At 37.2% G+C, this 18,094-nt stretch overlaps 1 protein-coding gene across 1 annotated transcript; it reads right to left on the bottom strand.

Annotated features, from left to right (window-relative positions):
- Positions 1–3,746: 3,746 nt before the first annotated feature.
- On the bottom strand, positions 3,747–14,566 carry LOC18446108 (phytochrome C). Its single transcript, XM_006856210.4, has 4 exons — positions 12,487–14,566; positions 11,205–12,021; positions 4,755–5,048; positions 3,747–4,232 (listed from the first exon to the last, which is right to left on the bottom strand). The coding sequence occupies exons 1-4, from the start codon at positions 14,537–14,539 to the stop codon at positions 4,016–4,018; spliced, it is 3,381 nt and encodes a 1,126-aa protein (XP_006856272.3). The 5' UTR covers positions 14,540–14,566; the 3' UTR covers positions 3,747–4,015.
- Between the last annotated feature and the right edge of the window lie 3,528 nt (positions 14,567–18,094).

Raw genomic sequence — 18,094 nt, forward strand, 5'->3', positions numbered from 1 at the left:
TGCGCTTTAATTGGATTGTTTAAGGTTTGCAACTTTATGGAACTATATATATATATATATATATATATATATATATATATATATATATATATATATATATATATATATATATATATATATATATACTAGTGTTAATAGCTCCTGCCTTTGCCATTATGCCAACATCAGAGTTGCTTTCTCACCATATGTGGCTTCATGCGATAGTGATGCCTCTTCTAAGGTGGGTTACAGTGTTTCAAAAAATGTTAGGCGGCATTTAGGCGGTTGGGGGTCCAGGCCGGGCACCCAGAATCTAGGTGGCTTAGCAGATTTTTTTTTTTTTTTCTCTCTAAAATAGGTTCTAATGAGTTTTAAGTTTCAAATTTTACACTTTTAATATTAAAAAATGATTTAAAAATACCCTCAATGAGAGGCATTTTCGCTTCTGGGCGGCTGCTTAGGCAGATTCCTGAGCGTTTCGGATATCCGTTTTTTTTTTGCGCCTAGGCCTTGGCGATGTGTTTAGGTCCCCAAAACCGCCTAGGCGCTTGGCGGTCCGCTTTTTGAAACACTGGATGGGTAATTTTATCAAAGATGGGGCCCGAGGCGAGTGACATGATGCCGAACCCGAGGCCCAGGTTGGATGTTGCTATTAAATAGTTTGTATTTTATCCGTATTTAGATAAATTTTCCGTTTGATTATAAAAAGAAATGGCTGTACTAGGAGCTGTTTTTTTATTTATTTGGTTCCCTCTGATTTTTTTGTATTTGACTTCTTTGTGTACTCAAATGGTTTGCCCTTTGTGGCCATGGTTCCTAAAGAAAACACCTTGGCCGTAAGCTGTACTTATATTCATGTTTAATAATCTATATGAGCCTTCTTGTGTACTTTTTCTAATCATAATTGGGTGATGGTGTTTTTTGGACCACTCGATATAAAGTTGAACATTTCCTGCATCTTCGGGGACATAAAATTGACTCAATACAACCCAGACGGTTTCGTGCAGACGTTGGTAGTGTGAGACGTTGGTAGTGTGATACTCTTACGCCCAACTTGGATTGCCATCTATTTACGAAGAGAAAAAGTATACAAAGACAATGGTATAAAGCCACAAAAATTGGGATTTTAAATCAAGTAGTTGTAAGAGTGTCATTGACTAGATTTAAAGTTTAAAAAGAATTTATAAAATTATTAAAAATATTTCTTTTGTTTTTTCAGATTACTAAAAATAAACTCCAAAATTTTTAAAATATATTTCATACCCTTTTTCATTGCCCTTCACGATAATCTTAGGTCTATGAAGGCATCACGGTTGAACTAGAACTGTGATGGTCATAATGGGTTCTAAGTAACTTTGTATTAAGTTTAAGTCATCACAGTTCTAGTAGAACACTAGAGCCATGTTTGAAGCATCACAACACTTGAAGCATCATGATGGGTTATTCAACTATCACAGTTCTAATTTAAACTGTGATAGTATTATGTAATAATCATGTTTCTAAAAAGGTATCACGGTGGTGTGAAATCCGTGATAGGCAAGGTGATCATCATGGTTATGTAAGTACTGTGACGGTTCTAATGTTGCCCCATCGTAACGGTCTTAATAGAACCGTGATGACTTAAACCCCACACCAACAACGTTTGAACCCTCCACGACCAAGGCTCTAGGTTAACCATGATGCCTTCATGGACCTAATACTTTCATGAAATGTATTTTAGCAAAAAATGCGAAAAGTGGTGAAAATTGATATGGATAAGGTTTTGAAAGTTTTGAAGTTTATTTCTAATAACCTAAAAAAAAAAAGGGGATATTTTTTATAATTTTCCAATACATTTCTACCCCAAACATCAATTTGACATCTAATATAGCTAGGAGTAATTGTTACCATCTTATGGTATACAATCCCTAACAAATAATGCTATTTCTCTTCCCTGAAAGCAACATTGTTTGTTTCACATTCCAATTCATAGGCGTTTGCAAAATCGAACCGAAACGGTTAACATGACATGGGGTCTGGAGTAGTTAGAACCGGAAGTGGACTAATGTGAGGGATGATTTGAAAACTAAGATCAACTTTGTAAAACTCTCTCTCTCTCTCACTCTGGAATCAGGCCTGATCGGGATCAGCTAGTGACCGATCCCAAGTTAGTCGGCTGATTTTTCCATAACATTAAAAAAACCTAGATAGAAAATGAACAAAAAGAAAAAAAGAAAAAAAAAAAAGGAGAAGAACCAAGCACATACAAGACGATGATGTAGTGTTTCATAGAACATAATGCAACCAAAATTTTTGCATGCACTTAAAAAAACAAAATGTCCCATTTTCATTATTACAAATATAACTATATCATGCACTTAAAAAAACATAATTAAAAAAAATCAGTCAAAAGATCGAGGGACATTATCATGCACTGATAAAAAAGAAGATTCAATTTCATTAAAAAAATAATTTTATCAAAAAGAATAATTTTATTAAGCAAAAAAGAAAAACAATTCCCATATTCATCCAAAAAACGTAATTTTATTAAAAAATCATAATGCTATTAAAAATAATTTTATTAAAAAAAAATAAAAAAACACTTCTCATATTCATCAAAAAACATAATTTTATTAAACAATATTTTTTTTTTAGAAAAATCGATTTTTCAAAAGCCCCTAAAATCGAGCAACATTTCGAGCAAAAAACAACCCTTAATGTTTGGATAATTGAACAGATCAACATACATGCATTGTAAAATTTGCGATCATCTTTCAACGCACCAAATCTCATAAAAAAATATTTGGTACTTTTCATTTAATTGAAAAAATGGCGAAAATTTCAAATCGATAAAATTTTCATGATATGGTGCAACAAAAAAATTCATATAAAAACTTTTAATCACTCATAAATAGATATACCTATTTTATTTGAGAGATTAAACCTTGGTGATCAAAATACACAACTCAATTTAATAAAAAACGACCAATAAATTGATAAAAAATATGTGTTTTTGGATCGAACGCAAGTTCTTTGAGCAACAACTTTTCAGGCCAACATCAACTCATAATCTTTGGTTTTTTTAACAAATTGAAACATGAATCTAATAAATACTTTGATTATCTATCAAAGCCACCAAATTTCTTCAAGAGCTATTAGGTATTGAAGAAACTATCGAAAGAATGGCTGAAATTTTCAAAAACCTAAAACATCCACCATTTCGATCTAAGAAACTTTTTTTTTTTCGAACTTTCAATAGAAATTTCTTGTTTTATAGATTCTAGATAGTGCTGTAAATCACAAAAAAAGACAAAAACATGCACGAAAATGAATAAAAAAAAGTGAAGATTTGGATTCAATAATGCCTACTACAAATAACGGTCCCGATTTCAAAATAACGGCCGTAACAAGTACATTACTGTTATTTCATAAAAACGTCCGTCATATTGTCTAATTGGTCAGGTTAGCATAAAACCGGCCGGCTTGACTAAAAAATGGCTGGTTCGACCTCTAACCAGTAGGTTTTGGGCTGGAATATTTTTGAGGGTGTACCCTAGGCTACAGGAAACCCAAAACCGGCCCTAACCGGACTCGGAACCCTAGCAGCTCCAATCTAACCGGCCGGTTTTTCTATCACAATGGCTCCTCGACTTATTAGAAAAATGCCAAATAATGTCCCCCGCCTACTAAAGAAAAACGACCTGCCCTTCTTCCTGAATAATGCATGCACCGTGAGACCACCAAACCAATAAAAATGCAATCTGTTACCCACAAAATTGAGCTGCATGTTTATCTGGTAACAAATATGAAATATATTACTAGCACGTGGAAGAATTCAAGAATGCAAGCACCCTCAAAACATGTCATGGCAAACACAAAAACCAACCCATTGTTACAGCAGTACCACCACATATTCTCTCAGGAAAGAAATGGAGACTCACAGTACTGCCTGAATTTGCAATGCACAGGTCCCGCATCAAGGATCATATTGTTGATTGATAATGTGATCCTCACTTCTTCGTTTAATTACAAATCTGCTCTCCCTCTCTTTTGAACATCAGTTCCGATGATCACCATGGTGGGCCAAAGGAAACTCAACAAGAACAATGAATGATGACTTTTCTGCCTCTCTAAGATACTGTACAGTGCCACTCATAATCTTCACAAGCTTTTGGCTTATGTAAAGACCCAAAACTTCCCTTGAAATGTCATGGTTGTGGTGGAACATTTGTTGAATCAGAGCTTCTGGAATTCCCGGGGCTGAGTGAGCAATCCTGTGCATTTTTATGGGTTTTGCTGATCAGTACAGAATAATCAGATAATTTGAGTGGTCATGGAAAAAGTTGCTAGATTCTCTTCAAGAAGAAAAAAAAAAAAAAGATAAAGAAAAATAAAAAGAAGAAGGAATTAGTTGCAAGGTTACTAAGACCTGCACATCATAGAACATATATACCTTATTTAACATAAAAGGAGTCAATGATTCTTCTCTATTTCGTTTTGTACATATTTATCACAAAATGGTAAGCACATTAAGCTAATATAATAGAGGTAGAGAGATCAACATTAGTAGTTTCTATAGAAATGTTTCTCTAAACACAATGTATTCACCGTTTAAGCAAGGTGCAAAGAGAAGGGCAGGATTAGTTTCCTTAATAGTGGTAGTGACTGTGGAGAGAGATATTTGAGAGTTGCAAACATGGATCATCCATTAAAATATATTAATATTGAGCACGAGGCCAAGAGAAAAGGAAAAGATGGTGGAAATATGGATAAAAAAATGACCTACGGAGGGTCACCTGAACTCAAGATGGATAATATGTACTCCAGTTCCTATGCGTTCTTTTCTTGAGATGACTTTCAGTGCAACTGATCCTTCTGATGGGGATGTAAATTGCAGGGAATTCACCAAGAAATCAGAGAGAGCTTGTTGAAGCCTCAGGTTATCTCCATATAAATACATTGACGACACTTCTGTGGACCAATCACGGATAATCTGGACATTTCTTTCTTTGCTGATAGTCATGCCTTGACTAACAACTGCTTCTAGAGCTTCCCCAAGGTTGAATTCCACCATATTCATATCATGATAACTGTTTCAAAATATATCCAACCATATAAGAGGGAGCACTAATAATCAGAGCTAGAGTTATATCATCAACCAACTGGAAAATTGTAAAAAGAAAAACATTCAGTCTACCAATAAAAAACAAACTATTATTATTCATTGGAAAAGTATATATAAGGTTGCAATCTTAAAAGGTGCACCTCAAAAATCAATCGGAAAAGGCTCTTCTGATGTTAGAAAACCCTGTAATTGATCATCTCAACATCAAGATATATGGATATGAGAAAAAAGAAAAAAAACGATTACTAGTCCCAAAACTAATGCATCTTGCAACATATTATCTAGACCGTCCATTTTCAAGATTTTCATGTGTTTATTGATCTACTTGATTTGAACCATTTTTGTAGTTTAAAATTTAAAATTTCAAAATTATAGATGAAAATAGATCTACTTGATTTGAACCATTTTTGTATATTAAAATTTAAAATTTCAAAATTATAGATGAAAATAGATTCTCAGGCCACCATAAGAAATTTTGACACCAAAATTACATCTTATAATAACCATTTGGAGGTGCACCATGATTTGATTGTTTAAGGTTGCAACCTTTATGCAAACCACACCCTTATTTATTCTGTGGAAGTTGCATTTAAGCCCACAACCTATTGGTTGAAACTCGAGCTTTCTAATTGAGCTATGGCCCCAAATCCATAATAATAAAAGAACCCATTTATTTAGAGCTAGTAACTTATCTATAAAGAGGAATGCCAACTTATAATAACTGCATCTCTTATTTTAACAAATAAATTAACTGTGCCACAGAATAGAAATAAGATTATCTTAAAGTGATACCACGTATGTGAGATTTAAAAGCATTGAATCATGATAAGGGATGAAATCCATGAAGCTGACATACTTCCATATTTGAAAATACTTAGGTCTACGGATAGAGTAGTGCCTTCACTTGGAGAAAACCAAGAGGACTAACATCAATGATCCAAAGAAACTTAATTCTCGATAAACACATCCTCAACAGAGATTAGAATTATTAGAGTGCAAACCTTTTGAGTATCAAATATAGTACTGACATCAATGATCCAAAGAAACTTAATTCTCGATAAACACATCCTCAACAGAGATCAGAATTATTAGAGTGCAAACCTTTGAGTATCAAATATATACTGGACAACTGAATTCCATAAAATCCTAGCTTCAACTGGGGTATAAAAGGTCTTTTGGCTAGAGGTAGAAACCCCAGGTCAAAATTTTTACCCTTAATTATGTACCCCAAGAGCAAACCAAGTAAACTGCCCAATTTTGGGAATCATGCACTGGCTTCATTGGTTACGGTGTTGACAATTGCAAATTTGCAACACCATGTCCCAGGTTCTAATGCCACCATTCACCTACTGCCTACCCAAAAAAATAATAGTAGTACACGAGAATATATAAAACCTTTAGGACCGTGGTAGAGAATTAAAGAGGCTGGCTAAGGCAATGCTAGATGAACTATAAAGCAGATACTAAAAGATCACTTGGCATCATGATAATGAGAAAACACTGCAAAAATAAGGAAAGAAAGAGAAGCATTGGATCAAGCTATGAATAATTTATGATTGTTTTGTGAGATCTGTTAATGTATAGAGGTCAAGCCCCTGGGTTGATAGTCCGAAGCTCGGGTTTAGAGCACTAATACCATGCAAGTCTTGTAGAATTAAAATAATTTCATTCTCCTCTAAAATGAGCTAAAAGTCTTATCTACTTCTTAATAGCCTCTCATATGCAAGGTGTCTGGACACATAAACCGCCAGAGGTCGTCAAAGAAAACTTGATCTAAAGAGTCTCTTAATAATCTCTAAACAGGGCTCTCTAAGAATGTGCTTAAGTTAACATATTGACTAACCACTAACGACTTATTAGGATGAGTAAAAACATATAATGCAATCTTCCCATAATGCATAGGATGAGTAAAAACATATAATGCAAAGCTCCCATAATGCACCTCATCACTGTAGGCTAGAAAATCATTCTCCCTCATACAACTTATTCAAGTCAATCAAGAGTGGTCATAGGCCTGATCCGAATCTTTTTCAAAAGGATATTGTTGAAAGTAGAGGACAGGACTTGAATGCACTGAGTCCACTCAACATGGCACCAAGATAAACATGATGAAACTTTAAGTTAACGCTGACTTGATTAATACAGCGATGAAACTAAATAATATATGCTATGTCTCTCTCTATTTTGCTAATTTCACAAAAGAAAATTAACAATGATAGAAACTATATAACCCATCAGAAAGTCTTTGTTTTTGTTTCGCACACCCAGGGAGACTTTTATACCCCTAGCATTTGAAATATTCAATCCCATCCCCTGTGCCCCCATTGTTGGCAATTGCAAATTAGCAACACCATATCCAAGGTTTCAATGCCACCATTCACCTACTGCCTACCCAAAAATATGAATGGTGCATGAGAGAACGTATGAAAACTTTAGGACCATGGTTGAGAAGGCAATGCTAGATGAACTCTTAAAGCAGGTACTAAATGATTACTTGGCATCATGATAAAAAAAAAAAACACTGCATAAAATAAGGAAATATAGAGAAGCATTGGATCTCACTATGAATAATTAATCATTGTTTTGCGAGATCTGGTAACCCTTTAGAGGTCAAACCCCAGGGTTGATGGTCTGCAGATCGAGGTCAGAGCATTAGTACCAAGCAAGTCTTGTAGAACTAAGAACAAGTTCATTGTCCTCTAAAATGAGTTGAAAGTCTATTTATCACTTATTAGCCTCTCACATACAAGGTCTCTGGATACAGAAACCACCGGATGTCACCGAAGAAATCTTTCTAATATCTCAAGAGCCTCTTGATAATCTCTAAGTAGGGCTCTCTAAGAACGTGCATAAGTTAGCATATTGACTAATCACAATGACTTATTAGGATAAGTAAAAACATATAATGCAATTCTCCCATAATGCATAGGATGAGTAAAACATATAGTGCAAACCTCCCATAATGCACCTCATCACTGTAGGCAAGAAAATCCTTCTCCCTCATTTATACAACTTATTCCAGTCAATTAAGAGTGGCCATAGGTCTGACATCCTAATCGTTTCAAAAGGATTGTGTAGCAAGTAGAGAACTGAACTTGATGCACTGAGTCCACTTGACATGGCCTCAAGATAGACATGAGGAAACTTAACAATAAATATTATGTCTCTCTCTAATTTGTTTCAATTTCACAAAATAAAATTAACAAAGACGATGAAAGAAAATATAGAGCCTGTAAGAAAGTATTTGTTTTGTTTTGCACTCCTAGAGAGCCTTTTATACCCTCAGGATTTGACATATTCAGTCCTGTTTACCACCCTCAACCCCCACTCTTGGCAAACAAAAACCACTCACTACAACAAACATCCAAAATCCCAAAGGGCGCATAAACGTTTTCTCAGTATCATTTCTAAAGCCCTTTCATAATCATTTTTAAAGCCTTCCAAAAATGATTTTTAAAATTGGATTTCTAGAAATCTAACTTACAACTTGCATAACATGTAATAGGTATAAAACAATATGTTTTCTACGAGTTAATTGTATATGCAAAAGCTTATATTAGCTTGTTTGGGTTTCTCAGGTCAAACTTCAAAGGGGCCCTTCACCTCCGTCACCCAAACTGGGATGTCCACCACTAAGCCCAAGCTTAAGGGAAGCATTTAATTGTCAACGTTTTAGAAATACTAAATGGGATTTCCCCATCAGTGATCTAAAACTCGAGCGAGTACACTCAGACTCACCTGAGTTACTCAGACTTGCAAGGTGCCGAGTCTGAGCAGGAGCCGGCTAAACTAGGCTGGTTCCTATATTTTACTATTAGAATGTGTACAGACTCGGCCAAGTCTGAACACAGCTTAGATTCGGGACTTTGCCGAGTCCTGAGTCCGAGCCTTGTTTAAGTACATTTGTAAACACATACAACAAAGTAACATTGACTTGTGCTATTGAGTCCAATGGGATTTCCCCAACCAAATCCAACTTGTGTTTCGGTTTCCGGAACTTTGAGACAAAATAAAGGGTTTTTTTAAATGCATGAAACAAATAAAATATTCTGAATAAGAATCATTCTGCTCTCTTTTCTTACTTTAGAAACTCTGAATTGCAGGGCCGTCACTTTTATATTTCCGATATATGTTCTTACCAACCTCAATTACATTAAGGGCGTGTTTGATTGATGCAAATGCCGCTTACAAAGCCACGCCTTCCACCAACTTATGGAATGGCGGAAGGGGGCGGTGGGTTTAACATGATTTTGGAGGCTGAGGGCATAGCACTTCATGTTTACGAACATGGGAAGAGCTACAGTTGGTGGAAGACACGGCATCTACCAATCAAATGAGCCCTAACATTAGCCTGAACATTGCCAAGAAGGAGAATATAATTTACACTGACAAGCACAAGAATAACTTGTGGAGAAGTGTAATTTGAACAAACAAAGGATATTCCAACTTATGCCACTTAAAAATTGCTCTACTTAAAACCAAGCTCTTCAAGGGTAAATTTCTCAACTAGAACACCAGAGCATGATTTCATAGAGCACTTTTCTTATATTTGCACTTGGTGTGAATTATTAATGCAGGTGGACACTGTGCATACTTCCTCTCCTTAGTAATCACAATGAAAAGTATTCTTCATATTCATTTTTTTTCTGGCTTTTTGATTATTTATACACTCAAGTATCAACCTATTATGGCATTGCCTGAGGCTGAAAACTCCAACAGTGACATTGAAACTGAACATAAGGTACCTTTGATTAATAATCACAAAGCATAGAAAAAGATGAAAGAAGTGTTGCAAGCAACAATTGTCTCAAAGTTTGATGTGTGGAAACATTTCCCAAGAAAATGAGGAGGCATCGACTATAGCTTTAGGATCTAATATTAAGGTGCCCTTCGTATGCTTTTCAAGGTGTCAATTATGATCATAAGATCTTGGAAAATAACATACCCAAGAAACAGAAAATTCCTATCACCAAAGACCAAGGATATATATCTATCTTAGTTGTCATGTAGAAGACAAACAGGATAACCCAACTGCTCTAGTTGACAATGGCCAAAAACCTAGACAAGTTTTACAAGAATGGTCAGCCTAGCATTCCCAATCACTGCAGGTACAAGTCTAAACATTTGCTATCCTCAGTAATATATTGATATGATTCCTTTATTCTATAAGAGCATGGTGTGTCAATTGGGTTTGCACTAGATTGAAAATGCCCCTTTTTACTTGAAGACTTGCCTAGATGTTATCTCATGCCTACATAGATAACAAGTTTAATGCTTTGCAATGATCCTTACTGCCAGCTCCACTGGCAAAATTTATGAGGGATACAATAAACTTCATACTGCGCATGCATTAATTGCAGATCATAATGCAGCCTCTATCTCCCCAATTTAAGATGAGGGTATAGCTGGGCTGTATTGCATATTCAAGGGAGAGTGTGCCTAATATCTTGTTTAGGGTGTTTTCTTGGTCGCATACCATGTAAATTTAGCTATTTCATGAATTCTGGAAGTATGACCCTGTCTCTTTCTCATTGGTGGAGTTGTACCCCTAAAATTTTGCAAGCTTATAATGATTATGTTATAAATTAGTTATCTTGGTCTAGTGGTTTGGACCTCCAAGTCTCACATTCCTAAGTTGTGAATTTCAATCCCAAGCTTATCAATGAAAAGTCCCCATTCGTGTCTTTTAGCTGACCATGCAGGCTGGTGGGACACAGGCGGGTCTCCTTCAAGGTAGGAAAATCTAGTTTATTAGAGGTGTTACTTCTTTTCTTGCTTTGGACTTCACAATTATGTCAATTTCAGAGGAATAAATTGATGCTTAGTTTCTGTTTTTATCATTTTATCTTAGGTCCTCTGAAAGAGGACTTCAAAGTAATTCTTTGTTCACTTTGTAGTGTCTCTAAGTCCTACACATTACAAACTTCAACATAATCACTCAAAATTAGCTAGGTTCCTCCTTGGCAGCTACCTCAAAAGCATTGGATATGCATTTTACTAGCCCAAGAACCAAGTTTGTGGAAAACTTTGCAATGATTCAAGTTGGATATATTGTCAAAAGTTTGAATGATACAAACTAATAAAGTAGCTAAAGCAATCTAAATCACTATAAGAGGCATACCATTCTTCGATACTTTCTAAATCCATGTCATTCAAAATCTTTGTCAACTGCTCTCGACAAAGCACACTTGTCCTCAATAGACGCCTCTGAACCTCAGTCAAATCGGATGCCTCCATTAACCCACCCATAAATGCTATTCCATTAAGTGGGCTTCTTACTTCCTGGCGTATGTATGCCAATTCCTTAAGCCTATTTACGGCCGCTTTCTCTGAGATCCTCTGAACTTGCAAAGCTTGTTGAAGCTCTGGCCTTGCCACATGCAAAAAGCATAAGGCTCCTTTTATCTTACCCTCTCCATCAGTCCTCTTATTTGCTGAAAGAAGCGCCTCAATATACTTTCCATGAAAATCATAGAAACCAAAGAGCAATTGGCTTGTTTCTTGACCTGCAATTACACAATTCAATACTATCCTAAGCTTGGTTAGTGTGTCATGGTCTTTGACTCTGCAGTTGACGTTATTGAGACCAAATACCTCCCCAACAAGCATTTTATCAATTGCTTCCTCTCTTTTCAAGCCTGACAACTGCTCCATTGCAGGGTTCCACTCCAAGCAAGAACCGTATTCATCAATTATGAAAATTGGAGGGATAAGAGGATTTGGGTTCCTTACTATTGCATTATAATCGCCTTGGATACGAGTGAATTTGTCCATCACCATCTTCTGGCCGGTCATGTCTTGGGACACAAAGCACACGCCAACAACGTGTTCCTTAAGGTCTCGGCTGGAGCATGCATTTACAACCAAGATCACGGGTCCAGATTCCTCCCGCTGCCCAAACGTTTTAAGCTTTATCTCAACATTTCTCTCCTCTTTTCCTGCCACAGATATAAAGAAAGAAAAACATATATTTGAATGACACAAGACAAAAATACATCTCTTCATCCATTAATGCAAGCAAATGTGTGTATATATACAAGCAAAAAGTCTAGATAATTATAAAATGCAATGGAATATGGAAAAACCATAGTCGGTCCAATGGAATGATGGATAGTAATGGAGAGAGAAAGTGAGAAACACCAAAACAGGACATCATCTCATGGTTCTCTTTCCATTATTTCATTGGGGTGGTAATGACCCCCCATGGACTAAATATCTTTTTTGTGTGTGTGTTGTCGGGGGGGGGGGGGGGGGGGGGGGGGTGTGTGTGTGTGAGGGGTGCGGGGTGCTTTATGTGCGAATGACATGACTATGTGAGTGATAGCCACAAAGACCAAATTAAGAAGAAGAATAAACATGATTCAATCGAGGGGCCCATAAACATAAAGGAGAAGTAATGTCACCTTGCATGGCCAAGTACAGCATGTTCTTCGCCACTGCAACTGAGTCCTCCTCAACAACATCAATTAGAGGAATGCCAAGGGCTTGATCTACACCCAATCCCGTGAGCTCTGCAGCTCTGGTGTTCCATCCATTTATCACTCCTGAGGAATCAACGGCCAGGATTGGTACTGTTGCTGTTTCAATAAGGCGAACCATCTCATTTGTGACAATACGAAGCTCATCCACCCCCTGAATCCTCATAACCTCATTCCCTGTCTCCACAATTGTTTTAGTATCACTCTCATTCTCTTCTTGAATAAGAGATCCCCTCAATATAAGCTGCAAAGAATGGATGGCATCCATCTCCACATCTTCCCAAGGAAGGCTTCTTTGCTTGACCACCTCAAGGAAAGCCTTGAAAGAAGACCTTGGGTGCATCTTCCTACCATCATCTCTATCAACTGGGTCATGTTTGGCTCCACCCCACTTGATCTCTTTCGCAGTATGAGACCTAAACCAAAAGAGAAAATCTTTTGATGTGATTTTAACAGCTGCCATTCCACAAACTGCGTCACCCAAAGCCAAAGCCCCAGGGTAACCAGCTTCCATTAAGCTATCAGTACTTAACCCAGTTGAACCACAATGGTACTCAAGAAGCCAACCAGATATGTCTCTTATTTGAGCCTCCAATGGGGTTGTTCCAAGTAGCCATACCTGTTTTTGATAATAAAGAGCAGCACCATCACACTTAACTAGATCCATGATATTGGGTGATTGAGTAACTATCCCCACTGGAGCATCTCGAAGCAACATATCACAGAGCACAGTTTGGGTGCGAAGAATGTGTTTCTCTCTCAATTGGGCGGCCAATTCGACTTCCTTATTTAGTTGGATCCCAAAAACTTGTAAGAGAAACTCGCAGGCATATCTTAAAGGGAAGGGCACAAACCTCGGGGTTGTGTGGTGACAAACTACTAGACCCCAAAGCTTCCTCCCCTTATGGAAACTGGGCTCATTAGGACTTGAATCCTCATCATTTTCATTTATAGTAACTGACATTACCAAAGAGGCGATCGAGCCCATATTAGCCATGTATTGGGCGTGGCATCCATGAGGAGCTCTCAGTGTCGAGCCACAAAGGCTCAAAGGCTTGTCTAATTTTTTGTCTTGGATCACTTTCACTGGAGAAGCTGTACAATCACATATCATTCTTACCTTATTCTTCAGAAAAAGAAACCTCGAAGCTTGAGGAATATCAGTTGCTGGGTAATGAAGGCCAAGGTATGGATCCAAATCAGCTCTTCTATACTCTGCAACTACCTCACCATGCTCATCTTCGTGGAACTTATAGGCCATTACCCTATCATAACCAGTGAGCTCTCTCACCTCTCGAACCAAAACATCACACAAAAGCTCGATGTTCCCACTTGGCAAAGATTGAAGCTTTGATATAGCCTTAGCTGCAAGCTTATAAGATTTTAAAGCACCAGCAGCTGTTACAGGTACATCAGCTGGGTTAACTGGCTCTAGATCTATCACTAACCCAACATCGATTCTATGAATTATTGCATAAAAAGGTTTACCAGAGCTTCTACAATGAACCAATATAGGATTTAGAAGATTAACTTCACCAAAGTTAGCGGCTTTTTGAAGAGCTTGTGCCCCTAAAGACTTAAAGAGAGTCCTAGCATCCATCCCTATAGAAAGAGCTTCTTGTTGTCCTATACTAGGAACTGCATGAGAAGCTAAATCTAGCATCTCGGGTGCATTCTCACTGTAAGCTAAGATTGAGAAAGTGTGTTCCTCAACTGCAATCATGCACCCAAATGGTTGGATTAGGTTCCCTCTTTGCATTCTTTGGAGGTAAGCACCAACAGCTGAAGATGGTATGTTACCATCTGCTCTTGAGATATTCGCATCAATGGAGTTTGAGTAATCAAAGAGGTCTTCGGAGTTTTCAAAATCAACATGGAGCTTTGCATCCACAGTGGTTTGAGCAACCACTCTGGCACTGTGTTTTGATCGGCTAGAGCTAGCGGGGGAGTTGGAAACTCTGTTAGACCTAGAAGACATTTTCACTCACTGAAATTCTCTCTCTCTCGAGTTTCCAGACTCAGCTGCTACTGATATATATATAGGAGAGAGAAGAGTACTTTTAGTCGATGACTATGGAGTCCAGTCAAGGAGACTGAAAAATCAATGTGTTTCGTTCTTGAACAACTAAATCCTCTGAAAATCATGTCTGGTTAAAGGGAAAATCTCAAAATTGCGAGCTCTACCAGTTCCTAATATCATATAACAAACGAAAACCCATGAAAGATAGTCCTGTAGAGAGAAGTAATTAACATTGGTTCTTACATTAGAAAGAGGAAATCAGTACCAGTTCTTACTGACAACCCCAAGAAAGGATCATCTCAAACTACGGATCATTGGATCAGTTCAGTGATAGAATAACATATCAAACAAAACGGGGTTCCCGTGAAAATCACATAAAGGAAAAAGATGGGTCTTTTTCAGAGAAATGGTACTTGAAATATTAGTGAAAATCAAGCCATGTGCAGTTTTCACCTTGCAAAGAAGCTCGAGGACTCAGAAAACCCGAAGCCCACAAGCACCTTCACCACCATGAATAAATTCCCACAAAAAGGAAGAAATAAAGCATAGAGGTAAAAGTAGAAGTGGGTTGTTCCTTAAAATAAACTTTCTCTCTCCTTTCTCATCAAACAAAACCCAAGACGCTTGCAATTCTGAGAAACCCAAGAACACGAGACACAGGGAATCCCTGAACCAGGCGCCACAGCCAATAATTCCATCTTTTCTCTTTGGTGACCAGGCAAACCAACTTCTTCTCATTTCCGTTTATGGGTTTTCCGTTCTATACTCAGGATTCATCTCTCAAGATGAAATATTCTACACCCATCATTTTAAAATGTAGAGAAAGAGAGAGGGGACATAAGTAATTCTAGAGAGAGAAACTCTGAATTATGGAGAGAAGACTCACGCGTAGTAAGTTTGCAGAAATTACTGGGATGAATTAGTGAGAGAGAGAAAAAGAGAGATTGGGAAATTGTAAAAATATGAAGAATTGAATCGGGTAAAGCGGTGCAGGAGACAATTTATCATATTCTTTGAGCACAATGTTATGGTCTTCTGAAAAATATAGAGAAATACCAAACGAATAAATAACGTAAAGAGGATAGAGATTCTTGAGACAAAAGAAACCAATAAAAACTCCACTTTTTAGAGAGAGAGAGAGGGGACTTCTGATGAGAGAGACGAAGGAGCGGGGAGAGAAGAGAGATAAGCGACTGCGAAGAAGCATAGAGAGAGAGGAGGGGTCTTGGTAGGAGAGAGAAGGGCTGGATGAGAGAGTAGAGAGAGAAAGATATGAGGAGAGAGAGTTTTGAATCTCTAAAGAGAGAAGAGAGGAAACAGGTAAAGAGAGACAAAGACTGAAGAGAGAAGAGTGGAAAGAATATTCAAATAAAGGGTGTGGTTTCTATATAAGGTCGCAACCTTAAACAATTCAATTAAAGCGCTTTTCTAATTTTTATCGTAACTTAATTTTGTTGTAAAAAACTCTTAGGTTTATCTTAAAATCTATTTTTAAATTTAATTATGAAATTTCAAATTTTAAAAATAATTAAGATCGAGTAAATCTATACACATATAAAAATCATGAAAATAAATGGTCTAGATAATGTGTTGTAAGATGCATTATTTATAAGACTAAATTGTTTCAATTTTTATTCATGTTTAGACATCTCGACATTGTCGAGATGATTAATGAAATGGTTTTTCAACATTAAAACAATTTTTTTGACAGATTTTTCAGTTATATCCATATTTCTACATTTTAGGAATCAATTTTATATAAACCTTTTTCCGAGAGGAAGAAGAGGAAAGAGGGGAAGAGAGAGAAAAAAGAGTGAAAAAAAGAAAAGAGGTGAAGAAGGAAAAAGAAAAGTGAAAAGAGAGAAAAGTGGTGAAGACTGAAGAGAGAAAGAAGAGAGAAGAGAGAAAATTGGTTTAACTTTCTTAACCCAATTTTATTTTTTTTCATTTTTTATCTAAAATATATTTTTTTATGTAAATGGCTCCAATAAAAAAGAAATAAAAAGATATCTAGACGATCCCTCTTTTATTTTTACTTTACCTACGTCTCTCACTCCTATCCCACCTCCTCTATTCCACCAAAATAGGGGTTCGCTTCCCGCGGTCCGACATTAGGGCTTTGGCATTGTGTAAATTGAATTCCGGCTGTAGAGCTCTACCACTGTGTAAAGGATGGTCCGACAGTAGGGCTCTCGGCACTGTGTAAAATGCGGTCTGGCAATAGCACCCTGGCACTGTATAAAATGCAGTCCAACAGTGGTAAGGGGCGGTCTGTCACCCACGGTCCGAGAATAGGGCTTCGACATTATGTAAAATGTGGTCCGATAGTAGAACTGAATAGGGCTTCGACATTATGTAAACTGTGGTCCGATAGTAGAACTCTAGCACTGTGTAAAGTATGATTCGGCAGTAGGGCTCCCGGCACTGTGTAAAATGTAGTTCAGCAATAGGGGCTCTGTGTAAAATGGGGTCCGACAGCGGTAAAGGGCTATTCGACAGTGGTAAAGGGCAATGCAATAGTGGTAAAAGGCGGTCCGACAATTACAAAAAGCAGCCCGACAGTTGTAAAGGCTGGTCTGACAATAGATGTTACTGGACTCCAGGACTTCGGCACTATGTAAAAGACGGTCAGACAGTACTCAGTTTCGTCTGGTAATTGTCTTATGGCTGTGTCGCACTTGTGCACCTCGACAATGTGCTTAATGTTAAATCTGGTCGAAATGATTTTTTGTGTACACATTACCGTCTAAAAAAGTGAATTTTTTTATTTGAGGGGAAATTTACATGGAAAGTTTATTTTGAGAATAAAAGTGAAAAAATATTGGGTTGGGGTAAGTTGTATAGTAAATGTTGTATTTATTTATTTATTTATTTATTTTATTATTATTATTATTTTGTAATTTTACGAAGGTTGAGAGAAAGAGGGGGAAGGTTGAGAGAAAGCGGGGGATGGAGGCTGTTGAAGTGGACCCATCAGCAGGCGGTGGACCACGTGGCAAGTGGACAATGGCAGGTCGCCAGTACTGTCTGCTCACAAGGCTCTTGAGGATAATTCCACGTGGCATATTATTCGCCCGCCACGTCACCATGCGCGGCGGTCCCCCACACCGGTGTGTAGCCGGGGGCCCAGGTAAAAGAAGCGGACCAAATGATGACTCAACAGTCGATTCTTGCAACTTGATCATTTTTTTATCCAATTTTTTTTATTTAATATATTCTTTTTGGAGCACTCTCAAATCTGGATGCTTCGTTTCTTTTGTCTGCATTCGTTTTCCTCTTGCAAAAATAATAGAATTAGGATCAATTTTTATACCCATTCTTTGTCTTCCTCCCAAACTATTTGCGCTACTAAAACGAGGATTTTGGGTAAACATATTGTACTATGAAATTTTTTTTTTTTTTCTTTCTCTATTGATACAAGGACAAGCGCCAAATTCCCACCGACTTATCTTTTTTTAGAAAAAGAGCCCGGACTTAATTGGTTGGTGCTTGATGAATATTAACGCTACATCT

The sequence above is a fragment of the Amborella trichopoda genome, chromosome 10 (genome assembly GCF_054954075.1).
Source record: "Amborella trichopoda isolate Santa Cruz 75 chromosome 10, AtrichopodaSantaCruz75HAP2 v2.0, whole genome shotgun sequence".
NCBI lineage: Eukaryota > Viridiplantae > Streptophyta > Magnoliopsida > Amborellales > Amborellaceae > Amborella > Amborella trichopoda.